Here is a 19,628-nt window from a genome sequence, read left to right on the forward strand (position 1 = left end):
CATTGGTTCAGCCTTGCTGAGTTTAAGGTGTGGAAAAACCATGAATATTCTAAATTTTAGTTGGAAGCCAGAAAGGAGTACAAGTTAAGATTATAGTTACAATAGCCAGGCCTGGTGGCACACACCTTTAATCTCAGCACTCCAGAGGCAGAGGCAGGATCTCCTCGTTGTAAGCCATCCTTGTCTACATAGAAAGTTCCATGCCAGTCAGGGCTGTAGTGAGACCCTATCTTTAAAGGAGAGAGAAAGAGTGGGAGAAAGCACATACAGGAAAGGAGGTAGTAAAGGGGAAAACGTTAGCGTGTTTAGAGCATGGGCCTGCCTTACAGCTTTCTTACTCAGAACTGTGCGGTGGGGTTAGAGAAGCTGGGCCTAGCAGTTTACCCCAGCAGTTACCCAAGTTTGCTGCATGCTAGAATCATCTGAGGACCTTGTAACAATCCTGGGCGGTGTTTATTTAATGTTGAGCCTGCCTTGACCTCCTGAATGTTGTCATTGTGGGTATGTGTCACCACACCTGGCCACAAAGCTGTGTATCTCAGGGGACCCCCGAGCAGTGCTGAGTCATCGTATCATTTCAGATCAAGTGAGTCCAGTGCACAGCCACAGTGTAAGAGCCACCCGACTTCCCCGGCTCTCGTCCTCCACAGCCACAGTGTAAGAGCCACCCGACTTCCCCGGCTCTCGTCCTCCACAGCCACAGTGTAAGAGCCACCCGACTTCCCCGGCTCTCGTCATAATCCACACGGTAGCAAGCACAGCATAAATATCTGCAATAGTTTATTTCAAAGATTTGACATTTACAAGTAGAGGCACCACATGCTATCTCACAGTAAGACACTGCAGGAATTGGAGTCCAGGGAGAAAGATCCAGACGTTCCTTCACAGAAGACAGGCCTGCAGTGCAAGCATCGTGCTTGCCCACAGACCTTTGCTCCCAGTGCAGGAGAGTAGCTCAATGCTTGCCTCATTTACTGGAAAAGTTCACTGAACATAAGTTTCTGCTTCTTCCTCCAGTTTCCAGCTCCGCAAACTGTAGGGAACAAACAGTGTCAAGACTGCCACTGTGGATGACAACGCTCGCTGTCAGGGACATCTACCATGTGGCTGTTCCCCACTCAGAAAGCTGTGTAGGGACCTGAAGCAGCACTTTGTATACTAGTCCCTTCGTTGCATAGACTTCGATGTACACAGAAGTATGTAGAAGTTTGTCTCATAAATATGATTAGTGTGGGTGATAGGTTAAAACTCGAATTAGCAGTTTCATGGGGTACCTGAAAACCATGTAACTTCAAACCTCTCTGTTAGAGCAGTTCTCAACCTGTGGGTCATGACTCCCTTGGGGGGGTGGAAATCAGGCATTTACATTGCAATTCCTAGCAGTAGCAAGATTACAGTTAGGAAGCAGCCACGAAAAATTTTATGGTCGGGGGTCACTATAACATGAGGAACTGTTTCAACGGGTCACAGCATTAGGAAAGTTGGGAACCACTGTCAGTGCTTAGCACCGGCAAGCAGGGTTTTATAAAACAGAAGGCACTTACTAGAGGATCCCCATGACCCTAGGGCTAGTGTGATCAAGATGGCACTGGGATGACAATTACGGGGAGTGACACAGAACACAAACTGGGGCCCTGAAGAACAGCATGCTGATACAGTAGCCCTAAGACCTAAGAGGTCAGCAAAATCTAAGCTGCCAGGAGATTCTCACATTCTAAGAACTTATGTAGTAGCTAAACGACAGGTGTGAGGACAGCACGAAGGGAGGGGCTTTAAATGTATCCTTCGGCCGGAAGTACCTTCAACTACTCCGGGATGCTCTCATAGAGGCTCCTGATTTGGGTCTGGAAGAATCTGGCGAGCTCCACACGCTTCGCTTTCAGTGTCGGTGTCAAAAGCCCATTTTCAATGGAGAATGGCTCTGGGTGGACGAAGATGCTTTTGACCTGGAAGGTGGGCACATGTCGATGGTTGGCATTACATCTGCAAAGTGCCCCAGCTACTCCAGGATAAACTGCCAGGTTTATTTCACGTTATGAAAGTAAAAACCCATGTTCCTTCTGAGACAGGGCTGTGTGCAGTCCAGGCTGCTCTCAGACTCGCTGTATAGCAGACATCGATCGTGAACTTGTGATCCTCCTCCCCCGACCCAAACAGTGCTGAGGTGACTCGCGTGCCCTTCCATGTCAGGTTAATGCAGCACCAGAAACTGAACCCATGCATGCTAGGCAAGCATTCTAGCAGCCCGGCTATCCTGGGCATTTGGATGAATGGAGTAGGAAGAATGAATGATGGACAGCGGGAAGTGGGGTGTGTGTGTGTCAGAATACACAGCTAGAAATCTAAAATAAGTTCCATGAAAGCTAAAGGCTTGAAACCAGTAGAAGTGGGAGCTTTAAACTCGGACCAGGATGGCATCAGCAGTACAGACCTGTTCAAAGGATTTCAGGCCACCTTCTCTCCCAATTTTCTTCAAGTCTTCTAAAATGGCTTCCTTTACACTCTAAAATGAAAAATATCACTCAAATCATGTGTGTTTGAGGTTTCGACGGAAGGCTAAGCAAACGCAAACATGTGCTAAGCATTCCGGCATGGACTTTGCCTTTCGCAGAGGAGAGGAAAGAGAGGTGAACCCAGAGCCAACCAGGTTCTGTCTGCACGGCACTTTTCATTCTCTTCTGTTTCATTTTCTCTCCTAAGCAGCACATTACTGCTTCAAAAGAAAACAAACCAGCATTCTCTGTTCTCAATGCTCCATTCTGTGATTCAGTCTGTAAAACTGCTAAGTCCACCTAGGATACAGAGTTACCTGTCCCTGAGACAGGAAGAATATCGTCCAGAGAAGAGGCTCAGAGAACCCAGAGATGCCACAGCCTCTAGGGCCTCCTCTCTGCCGCCGCAGGACTTTCTCAGGCATGCTTATGGGAGAATATTCTCGGTCACGCTTACATACATGGAGAACATTTTGAGGCTTACTTAGTGAACGTTCTCAGTCATGTTTGCACAGAGAACATTTTGAGCCGTGCTTATGTGGAGAGCATTTTGGCCCGTGCTTACTTGGTTTTGGCACAGTTCTTCAAAGGATCCCTTCACCCCAATCTTGGCTGCGAATGAGGGAAGCGAGTCTGGGTCTGGAACCACTACTCCTATCAGGAACGACTGTGGGAAGGAGCATGGGTTATCAGAATAGGTCAAACTGTCCAACTCACCCAGCACTCAGCTTTCCTCCCCTCAGTCTCCCTCTCAGCACTTAGCTACGAAGATGTCCTAGTCAAGCCTGGTTCTGCAAAAAGCAGTTGTCATTACGCTTAGAATTCCCAGCCAATCTGTGTTGAAACTCACTATTTCCAGCCCCCTAAGAAATCGTTCTGTGTCAGACAAGCTCCTCAGAGCTGACTCTAAGTCAGGTGAGATAAAAGCTACCCCTTAAAATACTTGTTTTAATAATCCCAACAAATTATTTCATGGACATTTATGACTCAGAATGTAGTTCTATAGTAGTAAACTGGGGTATCTTATCTGGACCCAGCTATGCAAATGTCCTATGGCTATGAGAACCAACATAGGCCATCCCTATGGCTTGTTACCCGTAAGCTCTCCCCATGGACAAAAACTTGCAATACTGGTCTGCTCCTGATGTAAACATTTTCTATCTTCTCTGGAGCAATGTATTCTCCTTGTGCCAACTTGAAAATATTCTTCTTCCGGTCAATGATTTTCAGCGTTCCATTCTGTATGAGGCAGATAAAAGCATCTGTGTTGAAGCTTTAGAGATGGTATCAGAGGAAGGTGGGAGAGCCACAGATAATGTCCTTATTTAAAATAGTTTCTCCGGAGATTTCTGTTGTTTCTTGGCTTTGGAGAAATAAGAAGTGGCTTCCACAAAGCCTGTCTATAGAAAGCCAACCAGCAGGTCTCAGGGAAAGTCCCGGGGACCTGCTGGGTTCTGCAAACCTCAGTCAATGAAGACGCTGTGCACTCTCAGTTTCTAGTAACGTATTTCCAGCTACTCCATCTCGAGAGCTCTGAGAAATGGAGCCAATATCTTTTACTAAAACTGTGTGATGATTTTGCTCTCCCCGTCATGTTTACTTCCTGTCAAATCTGGAAGCGGGCTGAAACAGCTGCATGACTAATCAAGCCAGCCAGTAACTGGGCTTGTTAGGACGGAAGTAGGACGGGCAGTGCTTTGACCACCATCACGGGTCATTTGCCGCTTCGTTTCCCTGAACTTAATTTCTCTGAGGAGCTTATCTTCTTAGGGATTTGAATTGTAGAATTGGAACAAGGGGCAAACACAATCCACATGACCATACCATAAATAGGGCTCTATACTGAACTAACCCTGGGACGGTCAGAGTCCGACTCATCGTTCATACTGAAAGTGACCAGTAATGAACAGCCTTTTATCACCCATGTGGAGAGCCGTATCTATTGCTTGCATCCTAGACTTAGAACAGGGGGCACTGATTAAGCAGAAACATGTTAAAGTCAATCGATAAAGTACATCATGAGGACTGTGTGTTCTTGGGAGTGTTCATAGTCAAGTGTTTTTTGTAGTCAAGCATTCTGAATCTCTCTTAAATCTTGAATAATGAGCAAGAAAGGAGTTTGAAGAGATAGGTATAGCCCATTCCCCTAAATCTTAGTAGATAAAACGTGAGAAAAGAGACCCTTGGGAAATTCCCCTGTGGGGTTTTAAGGAAACAGATGAGATTGACAGCTGCCAATTGTTGACAGTGAGGCAGGCTGTAAAGCAGTGTCTGCGTCTCCACAGAGAGAAACTGAAGGTCAGTGAGAGGCAGACATGAGCCTCTGGAAACACATGCTCTGGAAATCTCATTTCTTTGTTTTGATATGTTCCCATGAATTAATTAGAAAACACTCCTTTGAAACTCACAATAGAAAAAGTTGTAGGCACATGAAGCTATCAAACAAGAATTTTTACCTTGGAAGTCACCTAACTTTTCCCTGGCTATGAGCCAGCCTTTTCCACTGCAGGAAAACCATGCCAACTCTGAGGTCCAGGGTGATCTAACCCTAAAGCATCCCACTTTAGGGTTGTGTCTAGACACAGCATCAGTACCACTACCTATAGTATACACATTGTATTTGATGAGAAATATAGAGAGAAGAAAGTCTTCCAGTTGGATCATTCTGGTGTCTTCTGTAAGGACGAGCGTTGGCAGCTTCTCATCACACACTAGCCACTTCATCCTCTCAGCCTGTAAGGGCTGGGACCAGAACACTGATCTCCCAATTGCCGAGCTAGGGTCTTTCAGTTGGTACTCTCCTCTCTGTACTCAGAAAAGCCCACAAAGGCAGGCTGCAGACCTATTGCCCTGCAGCTATCCCAGCTGACTATGCTCACATTCCTAGCCCTCTTGCAACAAGTAGATTATTCTCCCCAGTCCCACAGCAGAGACAGAAGTAATGGAGAGATACCCACTGGAAGCCAGCGACCAATGTCTCCAGTGTGAAGCCAGCCATCCTGGTCCAGTGCTTCCTGTGTCTTCTCCGGGTCCTTTAGGTAGCCTTTGAACACATTATTGCCTTTGATGCAGATCTGTGTGCCAGACAGTAAGAGGGGGAAGACAATAATAAATAAATGACTACTACTTCTACTTAGTAAACATCTGCTCCAAACAAACACATTTGGTGGTTTCCACTGCAGTGTGGAGCCTCTTTCGTCCCCACTGTAGGAAAACACAGTGCACTATCTGTGTTCCTTCCCAGAAGTTGAGGCCAAGCCAAGCCAGATGGCAGCTCTAGGTTCCTTTTGGACTAAGCCTCCCCACTATGACTGTCTGAGTACTGGGCATGAGCTACCCACCTCGCCTTCGTTGTTTACTGAAAAGTAGTTCATGTCAGCCACGTCTTCCAGCTTTACAAAATTGCAAGCCACTGGAGTCCCAACATGACCTAAAACATACCAGATATTCTGAGCTAAGCAGCCAGAAAGCAAGGGTGTTTCTAAGATTGACTGGAAGAATGGGAACAGGACTTGAGTTTGCCATTTGTCATATTTATCCATAACACCAAAGTTAGCTAAACCCCAGACCATGGATCAGTTAGAAGCCTTCTCCCAGCCAAGAGAGGAAACCCACCCGCTGTCCAGTCGCCGGGAGATGTAATTGTACATCCAGCTGTGCACTCTGTTTGGCCGTAAGCTTCAAACACCTGGGAAACCAAAGAAGAGCTTTGAGGCTTAGGGTAAGTACGACTGGCGGTGCCGTCTGCAGGAAAATGTAATAGTGACAAGAGCTGGAGATGGTTTGGTGACATCTTGAAACCATGTCCAGCTGCTCACGCTTCACAATTGGGAGCTCATTGCAAAACAAAAGCATTCAGAAACAGAGTACAGCAACCTATATGAAAAATGTGGCCTATCAAGTAGGTGAGGAAGGCAAATCATCCAGTAGGTGATAGCCAGCCAGTGGCCATTGGACATAGCCTGGGCGATAGAGCAACTCTGAAGGACATGGGAAACACGGTAGCGTGCTTCTTGAGGAAAGAGCTCCACCTTTGATAAAGACCAAGGGTTGGCAAACTTTCTGCACAGGGCAAGACTGAAGATTCTGTGCTTGTGAGACATCTGGTCTCTGCCTCAACCTAACCCTGCCAGAGTGGCATAAAAGCTGCCACAGACCTTGTAGCAATGAATGGGGTCAGCTGAGTTCTGAACCTCTTCAACTCTACAGGAGGCAATGGGGCAGTGCTATAATTGCCAGCCCTCACATAGAGAAGATAATCTTGACCAAAGAAAGGCTGGTGGCTGGAAGCAAGTTGATAGGGCCACTGCAGTCAGAGGTGTGGCCTGCAGTAGGCAGGGTTGGCAGAAATAGAGAGATGCTGACAAGAGATATTGCAGGGAAGAGGTTGGAAGCAGAACTTTATATTAGTCTTTGGGGCTGAAGGAAAGAAAGGTACTAAAAATGGCCAAGAGGATGACAGTTTGAAAACCCCAAAGCCCCATCACTGACTGGTACCAGACTTTTAATAACAGGCACATGCATGGGGAACGTTGTCTGTAAAGGTATGCTTATATCTGTTTTCTTCTATTTTGATTGTGGTGCGTGGCTGGCTGAATCAGCAAGTTAGGTTTGGAATGGGAAAGAGGCCAGGTCTATACATTATAGATGGGTGAGGTATAAATTTTTTAAAAAAACAAAAAGGAAATCCATAAAACTACCAGAAAATGTGGGCACAGATAGTCTTAAAAATTCCCAGGGATTAGAATGGCTGAAGTTAAGAGCGTTGGCTGGCTATTTCCCAGAAGATCTAGGATCAGTTCTCAGCAGCTGATCTAGGATCAGTTCACAGCGGCTCAAAGCCATCTGTAATTCCAGTCTCAGGGGATGCAGCAGCCAGCCTCTGAGGGCAACAGGCATACATGTGAAAGAATACCCACATACATGAAATAAAAGAAGTATTTAAACAAAAAGCAACAACAGAAGATTTAAAAGGATAAAAGGAAAGGCCTGTCTTTGCAACTAAAAAACCACAAGAGAAAAACATACATCAATTGGCCTGCATCTCAATTCAGTTTTTATATTGCTATGAGCAGGAAAAAGTCTAGCATAGCAGAGATTAGTTTTAAGTATATGAAGAACTCTTAGAAATCAGCAAGGAAACTAAGTCTCCCTTTGCCTGCTTTCTGTAAGGGACTCGTAGAGAAGAACTGCAAGAGCCTGTGGGCAGGGAAGTTTGCTATTACTGAAAGAAGCAGCATGAAATGAAGCATCTCATTTAGAGGCAACTAACTGATGCAAACCTGTGGGGAATGATGGTACTTCGGGTACTCCCTGAATGCACGAAAAAGACAAGACCTGCCTGGAAGCTGGTGATATACATTACCATGTAATAGGCAAGGCTGGCAAGGTAGATAAAGGCACTTATTGCCAAACCTGAGGTCCTAGGTTGTACCCTGGGAACCCACATGGTGAAAGAAGAGAACCAAAATTCGTAAAGCGTCCTCGTACTGCCACCCCCGTGCTATGGCTGTGGGCAGAAGTGTTCACCAGTGATGGCTCAGCATCTTGTGATCTCAGCAAGCTGTCAAGAAAGCATCCGATGACACTAACGGCCCCCTGCTTGGTAAGGATTGCGGTGGCTGAAGCATGAGGCAAGAGGTGTTTTGGAATACCAATTCCACTTGTGTAAAGATTCCTGTTGTCTAAGATTTGGGGTGATCCTCTCTTTAGTACCTTTCACTTACAGTTTCACTTTTATTAAACAGTGCGCAGCATTGATGTAAACGCGAAGTCTTACCGAGCACCCCATTGCAGCCCGGAAGAATGTCAGGACCGGAGTGGAAATGGGGGCGGCTCCAGTGATCATGATGCGAACCTTCCCGCCCAGGCCATCCTGCTCGGTGGAAACAAAAGGAGCTGTGAGCTTCCGTTCTTGGCTTCATTTCCCGCCACTGCAGGATGGGTGAAGTCGCATGCCAGCTAGTGTCTGACCTGGCTGGTTTATAAACACTTACACTACAGCCTGGCACTAGAAAGTCACTTTGAATGCCATGCCGCCTATTGGAGTCGTCACCAGCTGTGCCCGGGAGAACTTCTCTGTGTTTTTGTTAAGTTATTCGATCACTTATAAACTCAACGGAACAGGTTACGACAATTATACAGAGTGCTAACACCTGCATACAAACTGCTGCGCTTTCTCACGTCTTCTTAGCGGCAAAGTTACACAAGCGTGATCTCAAAAGGTAACAGCAGAGCTCAGGAGGTGGCTCAGTGAGTAAGGCACCTGCTGTGCAAGCACGAAAACCAGAGTTCACACACTCAGCACTCAAATAAAGCCAGGTGCTGTGGCGCACACTGTAACCCCAACTCTCTTCTTTGGTGAGATGGGAAACCCTAGAAGCTATCAGGCCAACTAGCAGCCTCGTGTATGCAGCAGTGAACAAGAGAGACCCTGTCTTAGACAAGGTGGCCACAAGGCTTGACATCTACACACTACACATACACCATGGCACATGCTTTCGCTGCCACCCCCGCACCCCCTACACACATCTGCATACAAAGGGGAAAAGACACAAAGAGAAAAGGTGTGACTGGGCATAGAAGGTCTAAGATGATCTCTAGTTAGGGCGTCCCTGAAACCCGAGACAAGAGGACGATGGATCCATTCAACTCACTTGGATCTTTGAAAAGACCAGCTTGTCCCACAAACTGTTCCGACGAACGATACCATGCTTCACTTCATTGAATTTGCTCATGATAGCCAGGTTCAACAAGAACTTCTTCAAGGGTGTCTTGGCTTCATTTTGTACCTGGGGAGGGGGGTGATAAGACCATGTGTTAGTAGCCGAGATGCTGACATCATGCTTCAGAAGGAAGCAGCCCACACTCATGAACTAGGTTGCTTACTAATAAGCCCACAGAATCATGGCCACACTCTGAAACAAATGAAGTTGCTACATAATGTAGAGCCCCAGCCCTCGCAGACTCCTAGTCCCTGGGAAACAACTTTGACAACTGAGATAAACAAATACAATGGCCACAACCACTACTGGTTAAAAAGTCAGAGAGGAAATCATTCCATGGGCATGATCCCCCTTTGATTTAAAAGTCAGATAGGAAATCGTTCTGTGGGCATGATCCCCCTTTGATTTAAAAGTCAGATAGGAAAGCATTCCGTGGGCATGATACCCCTTTGATTTAAAAGCCCAGAGAAAGGTTTAGGAATCTGACTTTTAAAACTTAGTATCACCTCTCCTCTGCTTCAGTGACATTTTCACATCCTCCAAATCTGTAGAATTTATTATCTTTATAACAAATGTCCTTTAGCCACATCATACACAATCCAACAGAAATCCCTAATGACATCTTTCTCCTCTTTGGGCTTACACCCTTAATATCACTTCTCCCATCCGTGTTATCTTCCTGTCTTCATGATCCTGGCATTGTAACTCTGATCTATCAACCACAGTCCTCTATGAGAAGAGGATCCTTATACACAGCTCACAGGAACCTCTTTATTTACGAAATTAAAGCCTAACCTCTGCTCCAAGCTCCAGGACCTTTCTATACTGATAGTTGCACTCATGGACATTGGGGCTCTTTCCAGTTCAGGATGTGCAGGATGCTGCTCCCGGCTCGGGCTTCTGGTCACAGGTCTTGTTTGTTCATGCTCACTCCCCAGTTCAGGCTGCGAGCATCTGCTCAGGCTTGTGACATCATTTAGCCCTGTCTCCCCATCTGATTCTGAGGTACACTAGATGCTGCCGACATCACGCTGGCCCGATGTCCCTTAACCAGAGACTGCTTGCCTCTAGCAGCCCCAGGACCAGCTCTCCTGACATCACTGGCAGAAAGCTATGACCAGAAATCCACCTAATAAAAATCTCCGTCTTACTAAACAAGCTCCAGATTCAAGTTACTTATTATGTTTTAATATTTCAAAATACTTCCTCTCAAAAATAAAAAAGCTCAGTAACACTAACAAAAACCCTAACAACCCAACCTAATGGTTCCATAGTCTGATAAGGAATTGGAAGAATTATTAACAGTGTTTCCCGTGTCTATACATCATCCGTGTTCTAGAACACTCCATTCTTGCTATGGCTCAGTTTGGCCTCTGGTAAGACTGAATGGCAATATCAGAATCAGAAGTAAGGCCCAAAGCATATGAGTAATGGCATCACTTCCTCGGGCTCCAGGTCTGTGGAACAACTGGTACTTCAATGTAACTAAAGGTTTCTCTCCTGCCTGCTAGTTCCTAAATAACCACCCTGAGGCTTAATATTATTACAAACTGTTTGGCGGATGGCTTAGGCTTCTTAGTGGTTAGCTCTACATATAAGTTAACCCATTTCTAATAATCTGTGTATCGACGCGTGCCCTGTGATTTCCCAGCAATGCTCTGGCATCTTACTCCTTTGGTAACTGCTGGTGTCTCCCCTGACTCTGCCTTCTTTCTCCCTTTATCTCTGCTTGAATTTCCTGCCTGGTTCTATTCTGCCTGGCTATTAAATCAGCTTCTTTATTAACCAATAGTAATAAAAAGTATTCACAGCATACAAAAGGGCATCCCACAACAATATTATATTGCCTGACTTCAGATCTAAGCTCTCAATGACCATTTGCAGAAATTAGCCAATCTAAGACTTAGGTGAGAAATTGAGCTTAGAATATCTTGTATCAAAAAGCAAGGAACTACTGAAGTCATGTAAGAAGGACATACAAGAATTTGATGTGTAAACATGGAACATCAAAATGAATAACTAAAATGGATGGAAAAATAGAAATAAGATAATGAGTTCACTATAATGCAAAAAGATTCTCACTGGCTACTTTTGAGAATTTCTGGGGCTTGAATTTATTATACTTATGAGTGATAAATTAAGGAGAGAATCAAATATTTGTTGGGCCTTTATGACAGCTAAGGATTATAAAAGAAACGAGACTTAGAATTAGAAAGCCACCATTTTGCAACCTCAGTGAGCAATGCTCTATGATAACTGAAATTATTAAGTGATAGTTTATTCTGCTACTTTCCCCTTTTCATTATGACTGGGGAAATTCTTTAACGTCCAAGTCTGTTTCTGTTTTTCCTAGAAGGGTTAAATAAGTGAACACATTTGAATTGTTTACCTCGATCTGGTACCTCAGCACAATGTTACATCACCAGCTCATACACATCAGGGTAAGAATTTTCCAGGGTGTTGGTTAAAATTGAGGCACTCCCCTAAGTCTGAGTGTAATTATTCCTCAGATAAGCAATATTATCTAGACTAAGGGGGGATATTGCTTATGGCTTCTCACGGTTACAGATGTAACTTGGCTTCTGTCAATACTTGTTGGGGCTGGGATAGAGGTGGAATTAATGGTTGTCAGGATAAAGTCCCTCAGAGCCTCTCAGCATAATCCCAACAGAACAGGGCTCTCACCTTATCATAGACCCTGTTAAGGAGTCGAGGCACTGTGGGAAACACTGTGGGTTTCAAAGCTTTCATGTCGTCAGGCAGCAACCGGATATCTCCTTGGAAGAACCCAACTCTGCCTCCACAGGAAAATAAGACAGCCTGGAACAAGATGGAAGACAAGGCTCAGAGCCATGGACCACTGTAGGCGGGGCCAGGGATCACTACAGGTGGGGCCTATCTCCAATGGGACTAAGTAAGCTGTATCCCACAGGCCCTTCCCACCAACCCAGATACCCAGGTATTTCTGAGAGACTCCTCCCAAGAAAGGATGAAAACATATTACCGTTGAGGTGGCAAGACAGATAACAAACTGTGAGACTGTGGGTCCCGCCCTAAGACACTACCCCAGCTCTGTGTGCCAGTCTAAGATACCACCCTTCCTAAGAAATGCTCATCTGTGGCACTAAGAAAACCCGCCGCCAGTTAAAAGAGAAAAACGTGCCTTCAGTTAAGACCATCGCAATCTGAGAAATGCTAAAATATATGTGAAGTTGTATTAGAATCGATGTGGCGTCGTGTACATCAACTGATCATATACTGGGTAAAGAGCTGCCCAGGGAAGAGAGAGTAAAGAGGCTCCCACCGCAACTCTGGAGGCTTTGGGAGGCCACTGCTTCTTTACTCACCCATCTGCTTTAGAAAGGCTGGGAACTATGGGGACCATTCCCAGAAGGGACACACACTGTCCTGGCAATACCACCTTACTCAAGTGAGGGATAAAAATGTTCCTTGGGGATTGCTGGCCCTTGATCTGGCTGGGAACACCTTTTTCTGTAACACTCAATCCTCTCAAAATGCTCACCCACATAAAAGTAAAAAAGAAGGCCCAGTGTCTGGTGAGTCACCGCGGGGTTAAGGAAAGACAGACAGCATGCACCCTGAGAAGTCAGGAGAAGTATTACCCTCCTTAGGCATGCGGAGTTCTACATGAATGACCTCGAGAAGTCAGGCTGCTACCATGATTAGGATGCAGGGTCCAATGGCATTGCCGGTGCTTGGTTCACTAGAGGAAGGCCCAGGACTGGACTACAACTCTGGCTTTTGAATAAATGTGGAATCAACAAGTCAGAAATCCCCTTTCCTACCCACCAGGCACACAGGAGACTCACCTGAACAACCCTCTCAAACATGTGGGCCAAGGGAAGGTAGGATATGCTCACATCCTCGGGAGTGGGGTGGAAGATAGGCTGTTGATGAGGGAACAAAGAAACGGGATCGATGTTAAGTTTTTCTTCCAATAGAGATTTTAAAATTACCATTCTCACACTTCTCTGAGTAAGCCTGGCTGACTCCAACCATCCCATCTAATTGAGAGAGTGGTCGAGTAGAGAAAAAAATTGATATTTTGGCATCATCTTTTTTTGTTTGTTTGTTTGTTTTTCAAGACAGGGTTCCTCTGTAGCTTTGGAGCCTTTCCTGGAACTAGCTCTGTAGACCAGGCTGGTCTCGAACTCACAGAGATCCGCCTGCCTCTGCCTCCCAAGTGCTGGGATTAAAGGCGTGCGCCACCACCACCCAGCTAGGATTCTTAACATTCATAGCACATAAACACCTCCGTGTGTACTCGGTGTGTCCCACTCCTGATATGGTCTGTAACCATCAATTGCTTTGAACTATATGGAATACAAGGACTTACAGGGATCCTGAAAGATTGAGGCTTGACATGTAGTCCTGAAGACTATGTCAGCCTTTTCCATACTTGGGTATTATTGTGGCTTACATGCAAAACGCTCATGTGTTTAAACACTTGGTCCTCAGATGGCACTACTGTTTTCTAAGATTGTGGAACTTTTAGGAGGTGGAGCCTCACTGGAGGAAGTGGATTACTTGAGGCAGGTCTTGAGATACTATAGCCCAGCCCTACTTCCTGTCTACTGGTTCTCCATCCACCAAGGTATGAAGAATCCCAGCTGTGCATGCCTCACAAACGAAGCTGCCTGGCATCACGCCTTCTCCTTCACGTTAGACTATAACTCATAAACATTTAGCCAAAATAAGCCCTTCTACCTCAAGTAACTTAGGGTGGGTATTTAGTCACAGTGAGAAGAAAAACACAGGACAGACTTCTAACAATATTTCACTCCCTCTGTTCCATCTATATTCAATAACTAAAAATCTTACAGCTGATTCACATTTTAGTGAGGGCCTCATTTTTGACAAAACACTGACCTCTAGCAACTTGAGGAAAGCAGACATGTTCGAAACAACATTTCGATGGGTTATCATAGCTCCTTTGGGGTCACCTGTAGTAAATCAGAGATGAAGAGAAAGATCCTTAGTGTGGCTAATTGGAAAGCTTTAGCCTTGAAAGAAGCTAAATTCAGTTTTGTTCTAGAGACCCAACAATACTGCTAATAAACTTTATAAATCAGGCATACTAGAACGAATCACAATAAATACAATTAAACCTTCTACCAAATGTTGTTGAGTAAGGATACCATCATCTGTGGAGAACCATCACTGAGTCACCCTGGCTGAATGAAACCATCTCAGGGGTATGTTCTATGAAACCATCCTAGTGAAATGTCGAACTCAAACAGTGAAAGGGTAGAAGGGGATGCTGACACTTTGACACCATCTTTAAGACCCCTGAAACTCATAGCATGTGAATATAGCCATGTGTATTCAATGGAACCTGTTTCTTATGCTTCTGTTTTTCTGTCTGGAAATTCATTCATAAATGCCTCAGGTTTTAAGCACCTGAGGACAGGGCTAGTGGCAGGGTATACTCCAGGGACCTGAGCCTTTTTTCCCTGTTCCCTGGGAGCTCTGTCAAGGTGTCCTGGGCACTGACCTGTAGTTCCACTGGTAAAGCAGATGACACTTAGGTTGTCTGGGCTTGGAGGCTGGAAGAGAAGCACAGGATGTTAGGTCTACCGTAAACTGAGAGTGGACTATTGCCAAACTCAAATTCAAGAAGAATACTTACCATTGGCTTTTTGAAGTTTTCTTTGCCTATATCCTACATGCACAGGAAATCAAGAAGAAGAAAGAGTTGTTGAGGATGGGAAAACTTATGACAAACTCAGCTCTCTCTTTTCCTGTCCCTAACTTCCTTCCCAGTTTCCAACCTGGATTGGGTCAATAAGCCAGTGTTGACAGATAATGGAAGCTCTGGTGAAAAGCAGGTTTCTTAAGAATGCTAATCTAAAAAAGGCAATCTCAGATGTCCCAACTTCTCACCATTCTCTTAAGGTCCAGTCATCTAAGACCATAATTAAACCACTTTTGGTTGACATAAATCATGAACATGCCAGGATTTACACTATGCCAATCACTTTGTTCAGCAATTAACACAGATTAATTCATTTATCTGTTGCCAGCATGTCTGTGAGATTAGGACCATTTTAATCCTCCATTTATAGCAAGGGAGGGATGTGCTTCCTAACAGATGAAGAAGTAGAATGTGAACCAGGCAACCTACATCAAGGGCCAGGTTTATAACCATCCTTGAGTTCTTTCTATCCATACATTCTCTACTTAGAATTATATATAGCCAGCCAAGGAATCATGTCCACCTCTGTCGGGAGTACTGTAGTCACCTTGAAGAAACTGTTCTTCGAGCTTCTGAGTCTGATTTTTGTCTTCTATGCTATCCCTGGTCAACAGCAGCCCATATGCCTTTGTGTAGATGCCCTGCAAGCTGCTCATAACGATGCACCAGCTATTTGTGACTCATACCTCAGCTTCAGACAAGGCTAATATCTCAAGCCCGCTCCTCTCTCCTCTTCTTGTCAGTTCATCATCAAAGGGGTCCATGAGGATGACTATCTTCAGGCCTGGTGTAAGGTTCTTTTCTACGTTTTCTATCAGCAATGTTGCCTTTTGGGGTGTATCACAGATGACCACAGAGATATCAGCTAAAAACAAAAATCAAGTCAGAGGTCACAACGTATTCTGTCAAACATATGACTTCTTTGCAAAGGGGGGTGGGTTTTTTTTAAAAGTCAAACCCAGTAGGTCCCCAGTAGATATAAATCTTGTTATATCTGCAAACAAGATTTACAGAGTTCAAGCATACTCTATTAATTATAAAAAAAAGAAAGAGAAGAAAATGAGTTTAACTGAGGTACAAGCCTTACCCTTTCAATACTGCTGACACAGTTTAGTTTCTAGAACTATGTGAATCTTTTTGTCTAAGAAAACTCATTCAAACACTTTCCATCGGGGCTCATTCCTGCTGATGGGCTTTGCAGAGCAGACAACCCACAAGGAAGCAGAGTACAGACAGAATGTTTAGTAGGCAAATGCTTTATGATTCTAAATGTCATCATTTCCTCTGATTCTTATCCTCACAAATAGGAGAATTCTAAAGTATGTATTATTCAAACAAATGTACTCAGTCTACTAATGCAGAGACAAAAAATACTCCCATAAGTATATGAAAGGGATGCTGCTTGCCAGTTGAACTTGGACATGTTTCTCTAACAATGCCAGTTTTCATTTATATATCCACATACACATTGGTGCATATTGCTTAGATAGATTGACTTAAGTTTTCAAAGGAAAAAACCCCTGTAGTTTTACTGTGACTTAGGCAAGTCTATTGCATGCAGACCTTTATTCCATGTGTTTAATGTAGTCTTGTCTCTAAACATGTTACTATCCTATACCATCTTTAATAATTTTGCAAAACCTCTTATCTAAGCATACCTTGGTCTCATAGGAATTTTTGTAGTTCCCATGTAAATAATATTCTAAGTACTATAACATCAGAAAAAAATAAGAAAAAAGAAAGAAAAAAACCAAATTGAAGAATTACTCTGCATTAAGAAAGAATTAAGTTATAATGTAATATCAAAGTTTTACCCTTGTTGATAACATAGATGATGGCTTCTGCTCCCAAAGTGTCATACAGGGGGACAGCTACCATGGAATATGTGTAACAGGCCAACTCAGAGATGACCCACTGCAGAGAAAAAGTTTAAGTTTAGACCTAGAAGATGACTTTGAAAAACATTGATTCAGAAATTCAACTAACCGATACTTATTTGATATGTTTATGCTTTTGAAAACTTTAGGAATGGCTATCAGGACTGTTGAATGTCCTGCTATAATGGACATTTAAATAATTGAGCTAAGGTATGCACAGAAATAACCAGCACACTAAGGTAGACCAGTAGACAAATGAGGAGAGTGGCCATTCCACCCATAAGAGATGTGAAAAGCATTATGGAGACTATAGGAGGCAGAGATCACTTTCAAGAGTGAGGGTCAAGATTGTCTGGGATTGCCTCAGCACCTAAGAAATTTGACAGAATTTCAGAGGACTGCTAGCAGTGGGTTATAAACACAGAGGTAAAAAATACATCTAAATACAGTAGTTAAACAATACATCTAAATACAGTGGAAACAAACAAAGAGAAAACCATGCCACTTAGGTCATATACTTACAAGCCTGAAGAATGTCACAGAGAGTACTGACATAGAGATGAATACTTAACATTGGTATGGATTTGGGTTTATTGATACAGATTTAAGTATACAGTTATTATATATACATATATTTCTACTCTTGTTTAAGGTATTATGTTTATGCAGCTCATTTAAAAATGTATAGTTAAAATACAAATTTATAGTCAAACTTATAGTCATATTAGGTTTTCTAGATATGCAGAAATATATTTCAAATATATACATAGTCTTCAAACACTTCAAAGACCTATAGAATTTATCATTTCATTTACTTAGCATCACCATGATACCTCTGGTCTATTTTGAGCAAAGATGCCAACAAATTGGTCCTGTGATGGTTTGTATCCTTTATGCACAAGACAGGAGCCCAGGTACTCTGCTCGATCAGACACCTAGGAGAGAGAATAAAAGGTCAGGGAGAGGAGGCCAAGATAAAAAGAGATCAAAGTAGTTTATGGTACAGCAGCAAAGGCATTTTCCTAAAACTTGACCTTTACTTGCCTGTTTGTAGGATATCCATCTGTAGGGCTGGTTTGGTTTTCTGTATCCCAGGCAAGGTCCATTGTCTAAAACATACAATATTCAAAGCAAATCAGTTCTAGTCTAACTGCAAATTGTTTGAACCAGACAAGATAAGAGTACCCAGACGAGGCAAAGACACAAAGGGTAAATCTAGCAAGAATCTGAATTTTTCTGCTGTCCTGGAAATTTAAGGCCAAGTATTTAGGAAATATTACAAAACAGGGTTGTTCAGTACTGATTCCATGGCTATCAAAATAAGACAGGCATCAGGACACCAATAAGCCCATGGAACATGAACAAATAGATACAAACATCCTGTAGTAAATGAGAGAAAAAAAATTGAGCATCTCTAAATAAAATTATGCTAATAACAAAAATTAAAATATCATCATTCTTATTATCCTATTAGTAATACTATTTCTTTCTATTGTTTTTATACATGGTTCTACACAGATTTTTGGAATGAACAGAGAAATTTGGTTCTGTGCTTCCTTCCCCAATTTGGTATAAACATTTCCATGCTATTTTTTCTCTGTAGAGATTCCAGTAGCCATCTGATGGAAGACTCCCCAGTAGCTGACTTTATTTCGTTATGGATTTGTATAATGGTTCCAAATTCCTGAGTCCCTCTAAATAATGTTATGGTAAATATTGTCAAATTTATCATTTCAATTTAGAATATTCCCTTAAACAGTGTTTCTTAATATGAAATAAAAGAGTTGGTCAATTTTTTGTCAACTTGCCACAAGCTAGAGTCATCTGAGAAGTGGGGACCTCAACTGAGAAACTGCCTCCAGTGGATTGGCTCATGGGCAAGTCTGGGAGTTTTCTTGATTAATGACTGGTGTGGGAGGGCCCAGTGCACTGTGGGTGGTGCTTTCCCTGGGCAGGTGGATCTGGGTTGTACTAAAACGCAAGCAGGTAAGCAGCACCACCACCCCCACATGACTCTTACCTCTGCTCCTGTTTGGATGACTGAGAAGAGGAAGTGGGAGCCAAATCACCCTTTTCCTTCCCAGGTTACTTTTGGTGATGTTATTTTAATCACAGCAATACGAAGGAAGGAAGGAAAGTAAGCCAGAGGGGCTGGGACTTCGGGCGACTAGCTCTGGGCTATTTGGCAGGACTGTTGTCAACATTTACTTCTGTCCAACCAATTGGGTTTTAGCACACTCTTGTAAATGTAAATAGTGCTGCTTAAAATTAATTTTGGCTTTTTAGATTTGGTGAGTTATTATTTTCATCTGTTCTAATGGATAATGAGATTGGTTCTTTCCCAATATTTTTCTATTTTGATCTATTCTCATGAATCAGCTCTTCACATACTGTTCATCTCAGTGTCCTCCAAGATGGGGAGTCTTACAGACCTGTAAGAACGCATGCTTGCCTTCAGCATTTCCCCAATTCGGGTCTTACATTAGACAGTAGGAGAATTCAAGGTACAAACATCTAAACCACTCAGCCTGCCTTAAAATCATAACAAGTCTGGGGGATTCTGTGGGTGTATCTGAGTGAGAGAGCATGGGCCTGTCATGCACGTGGCCCTGGGTTCGATTCTCAGCACCACCAAAATAAATAGAAAAAAATGAGTGACAGTCCGGGAACTCAGCCAGATAGCTGAGAGGAATTCGGGTCTTACCCAGGGAGTCATCACTGAGAACTGAAGAGCAAATATGTGAATGTCTCAATCAAATGATTAAGGGTAAAAGGAAGAGAAGCAGGAGAGATATAGCTATTCTGATTAAAGAGATAT

At 43.5% G+C, this 19,628-nt stretch overlaps 1 protein-coding gene across 3 annotated transcripts in view; it reads right to left on the bottom strand.

The window, feature by feature from the left end:
* Positions 1 to 769: 769 nt before the first annotated feature.
* The window catches only part of Acsl5 (acyl-CoA synthetase long chain family member 5), a 48,403-nt gene continuing 29,544 nt past the window's right edge, over positions 770 to 19,628 (bottom strand). For all 3 annotated transcript variants that reach the window (XM_057778267.1, XM_057778266.1, XM_057778268.1), the window contains exons 4-22: positions 17,855 to 17,919; positions 17,644 to 17,745; positions 16,748 to 16,847; positions 15,620 to 15,798; positions 14,868 to 14,900; positions 14,733 to 14,784; positions 14,108 to 14,181; positions 13,048 to 13,125; positions 11,903 to 12,037; positions 9,149 to 9,283; positions 8,272 to 8,367; positions 6,108 to 6,180; positions 5,834 to 5,922; positions 5,450 to 5,566; positions 3,588 to 3,731; positions 3,058 to 3,159; positions 2,432 to 2,503; positions 1,800 to 1,946; positions 770 to 1,033 (exon numbers count right to left, since the gene is read on the bottom strand). In XM_057778267.1, the coding sequence (XP_057634250.1) occupies positions 1,806 to 1,946; positions 2,432 to 2,503; positions 3,058 to 3,159; positions 3,588 to 3,731; positions 5,450 to 5,566; positions 5,834 to 5,922; positions 6,108 to 6,180; positions 8,272 to 8,367; positions 9,149 to 9,283; positions 11,903 to 12,037; positions 13,048 to 13,125; positions 14,108 to 14,181; positions 14,733 to 14,784; positions 14,868 to 14,900; positions 15,620 to 15,798; positions 16,748 to 16,847; positions 17,644 to 17,745; positions 17,855 to 17,919 (1,787 nt within the window). In that variant the 3' untranslated portion in view covers positions 770 to 1,033; positions 1,800 to 1,805. The remainder of the gene's footprint in view (positions 1,034 to 1,799; positions 1,947 to 2,431; positions 2,504 to 3,057; positions 3,160 to 3,587; positions 3,732 to 5,449; positions 5,567 to 5,833; positions 5,923 to 6,107; positions 6,181 to 8,271; positions 8,368 to 9,148; positions 9,284 to 11,902; positions 12,038 to 13,047; positions 13,126 to 14,107; positions 14,182 to 14,732; positions 14,785 to 14,867; positions 14,901 to 15,619; positions 15,799 to 16,747; positions 16,848 to 17,643; positions 17,746 to 17,854; positions 17,920 to 19,628) is intronic.

The sequence above is a fragment of the Chionomys nivalis genome, chromosome 8, assembly GCF_950005125.1.
Source record: "Chionomys nivalis chromosome 8, mChiNiv1.1, whole genome shotgun sequence".
NCBI lineage: Eukaryota > Metazoa > Chordata > Mammalia > Rodentia > Cricetidae > Chionomys > Chionomys nivalis.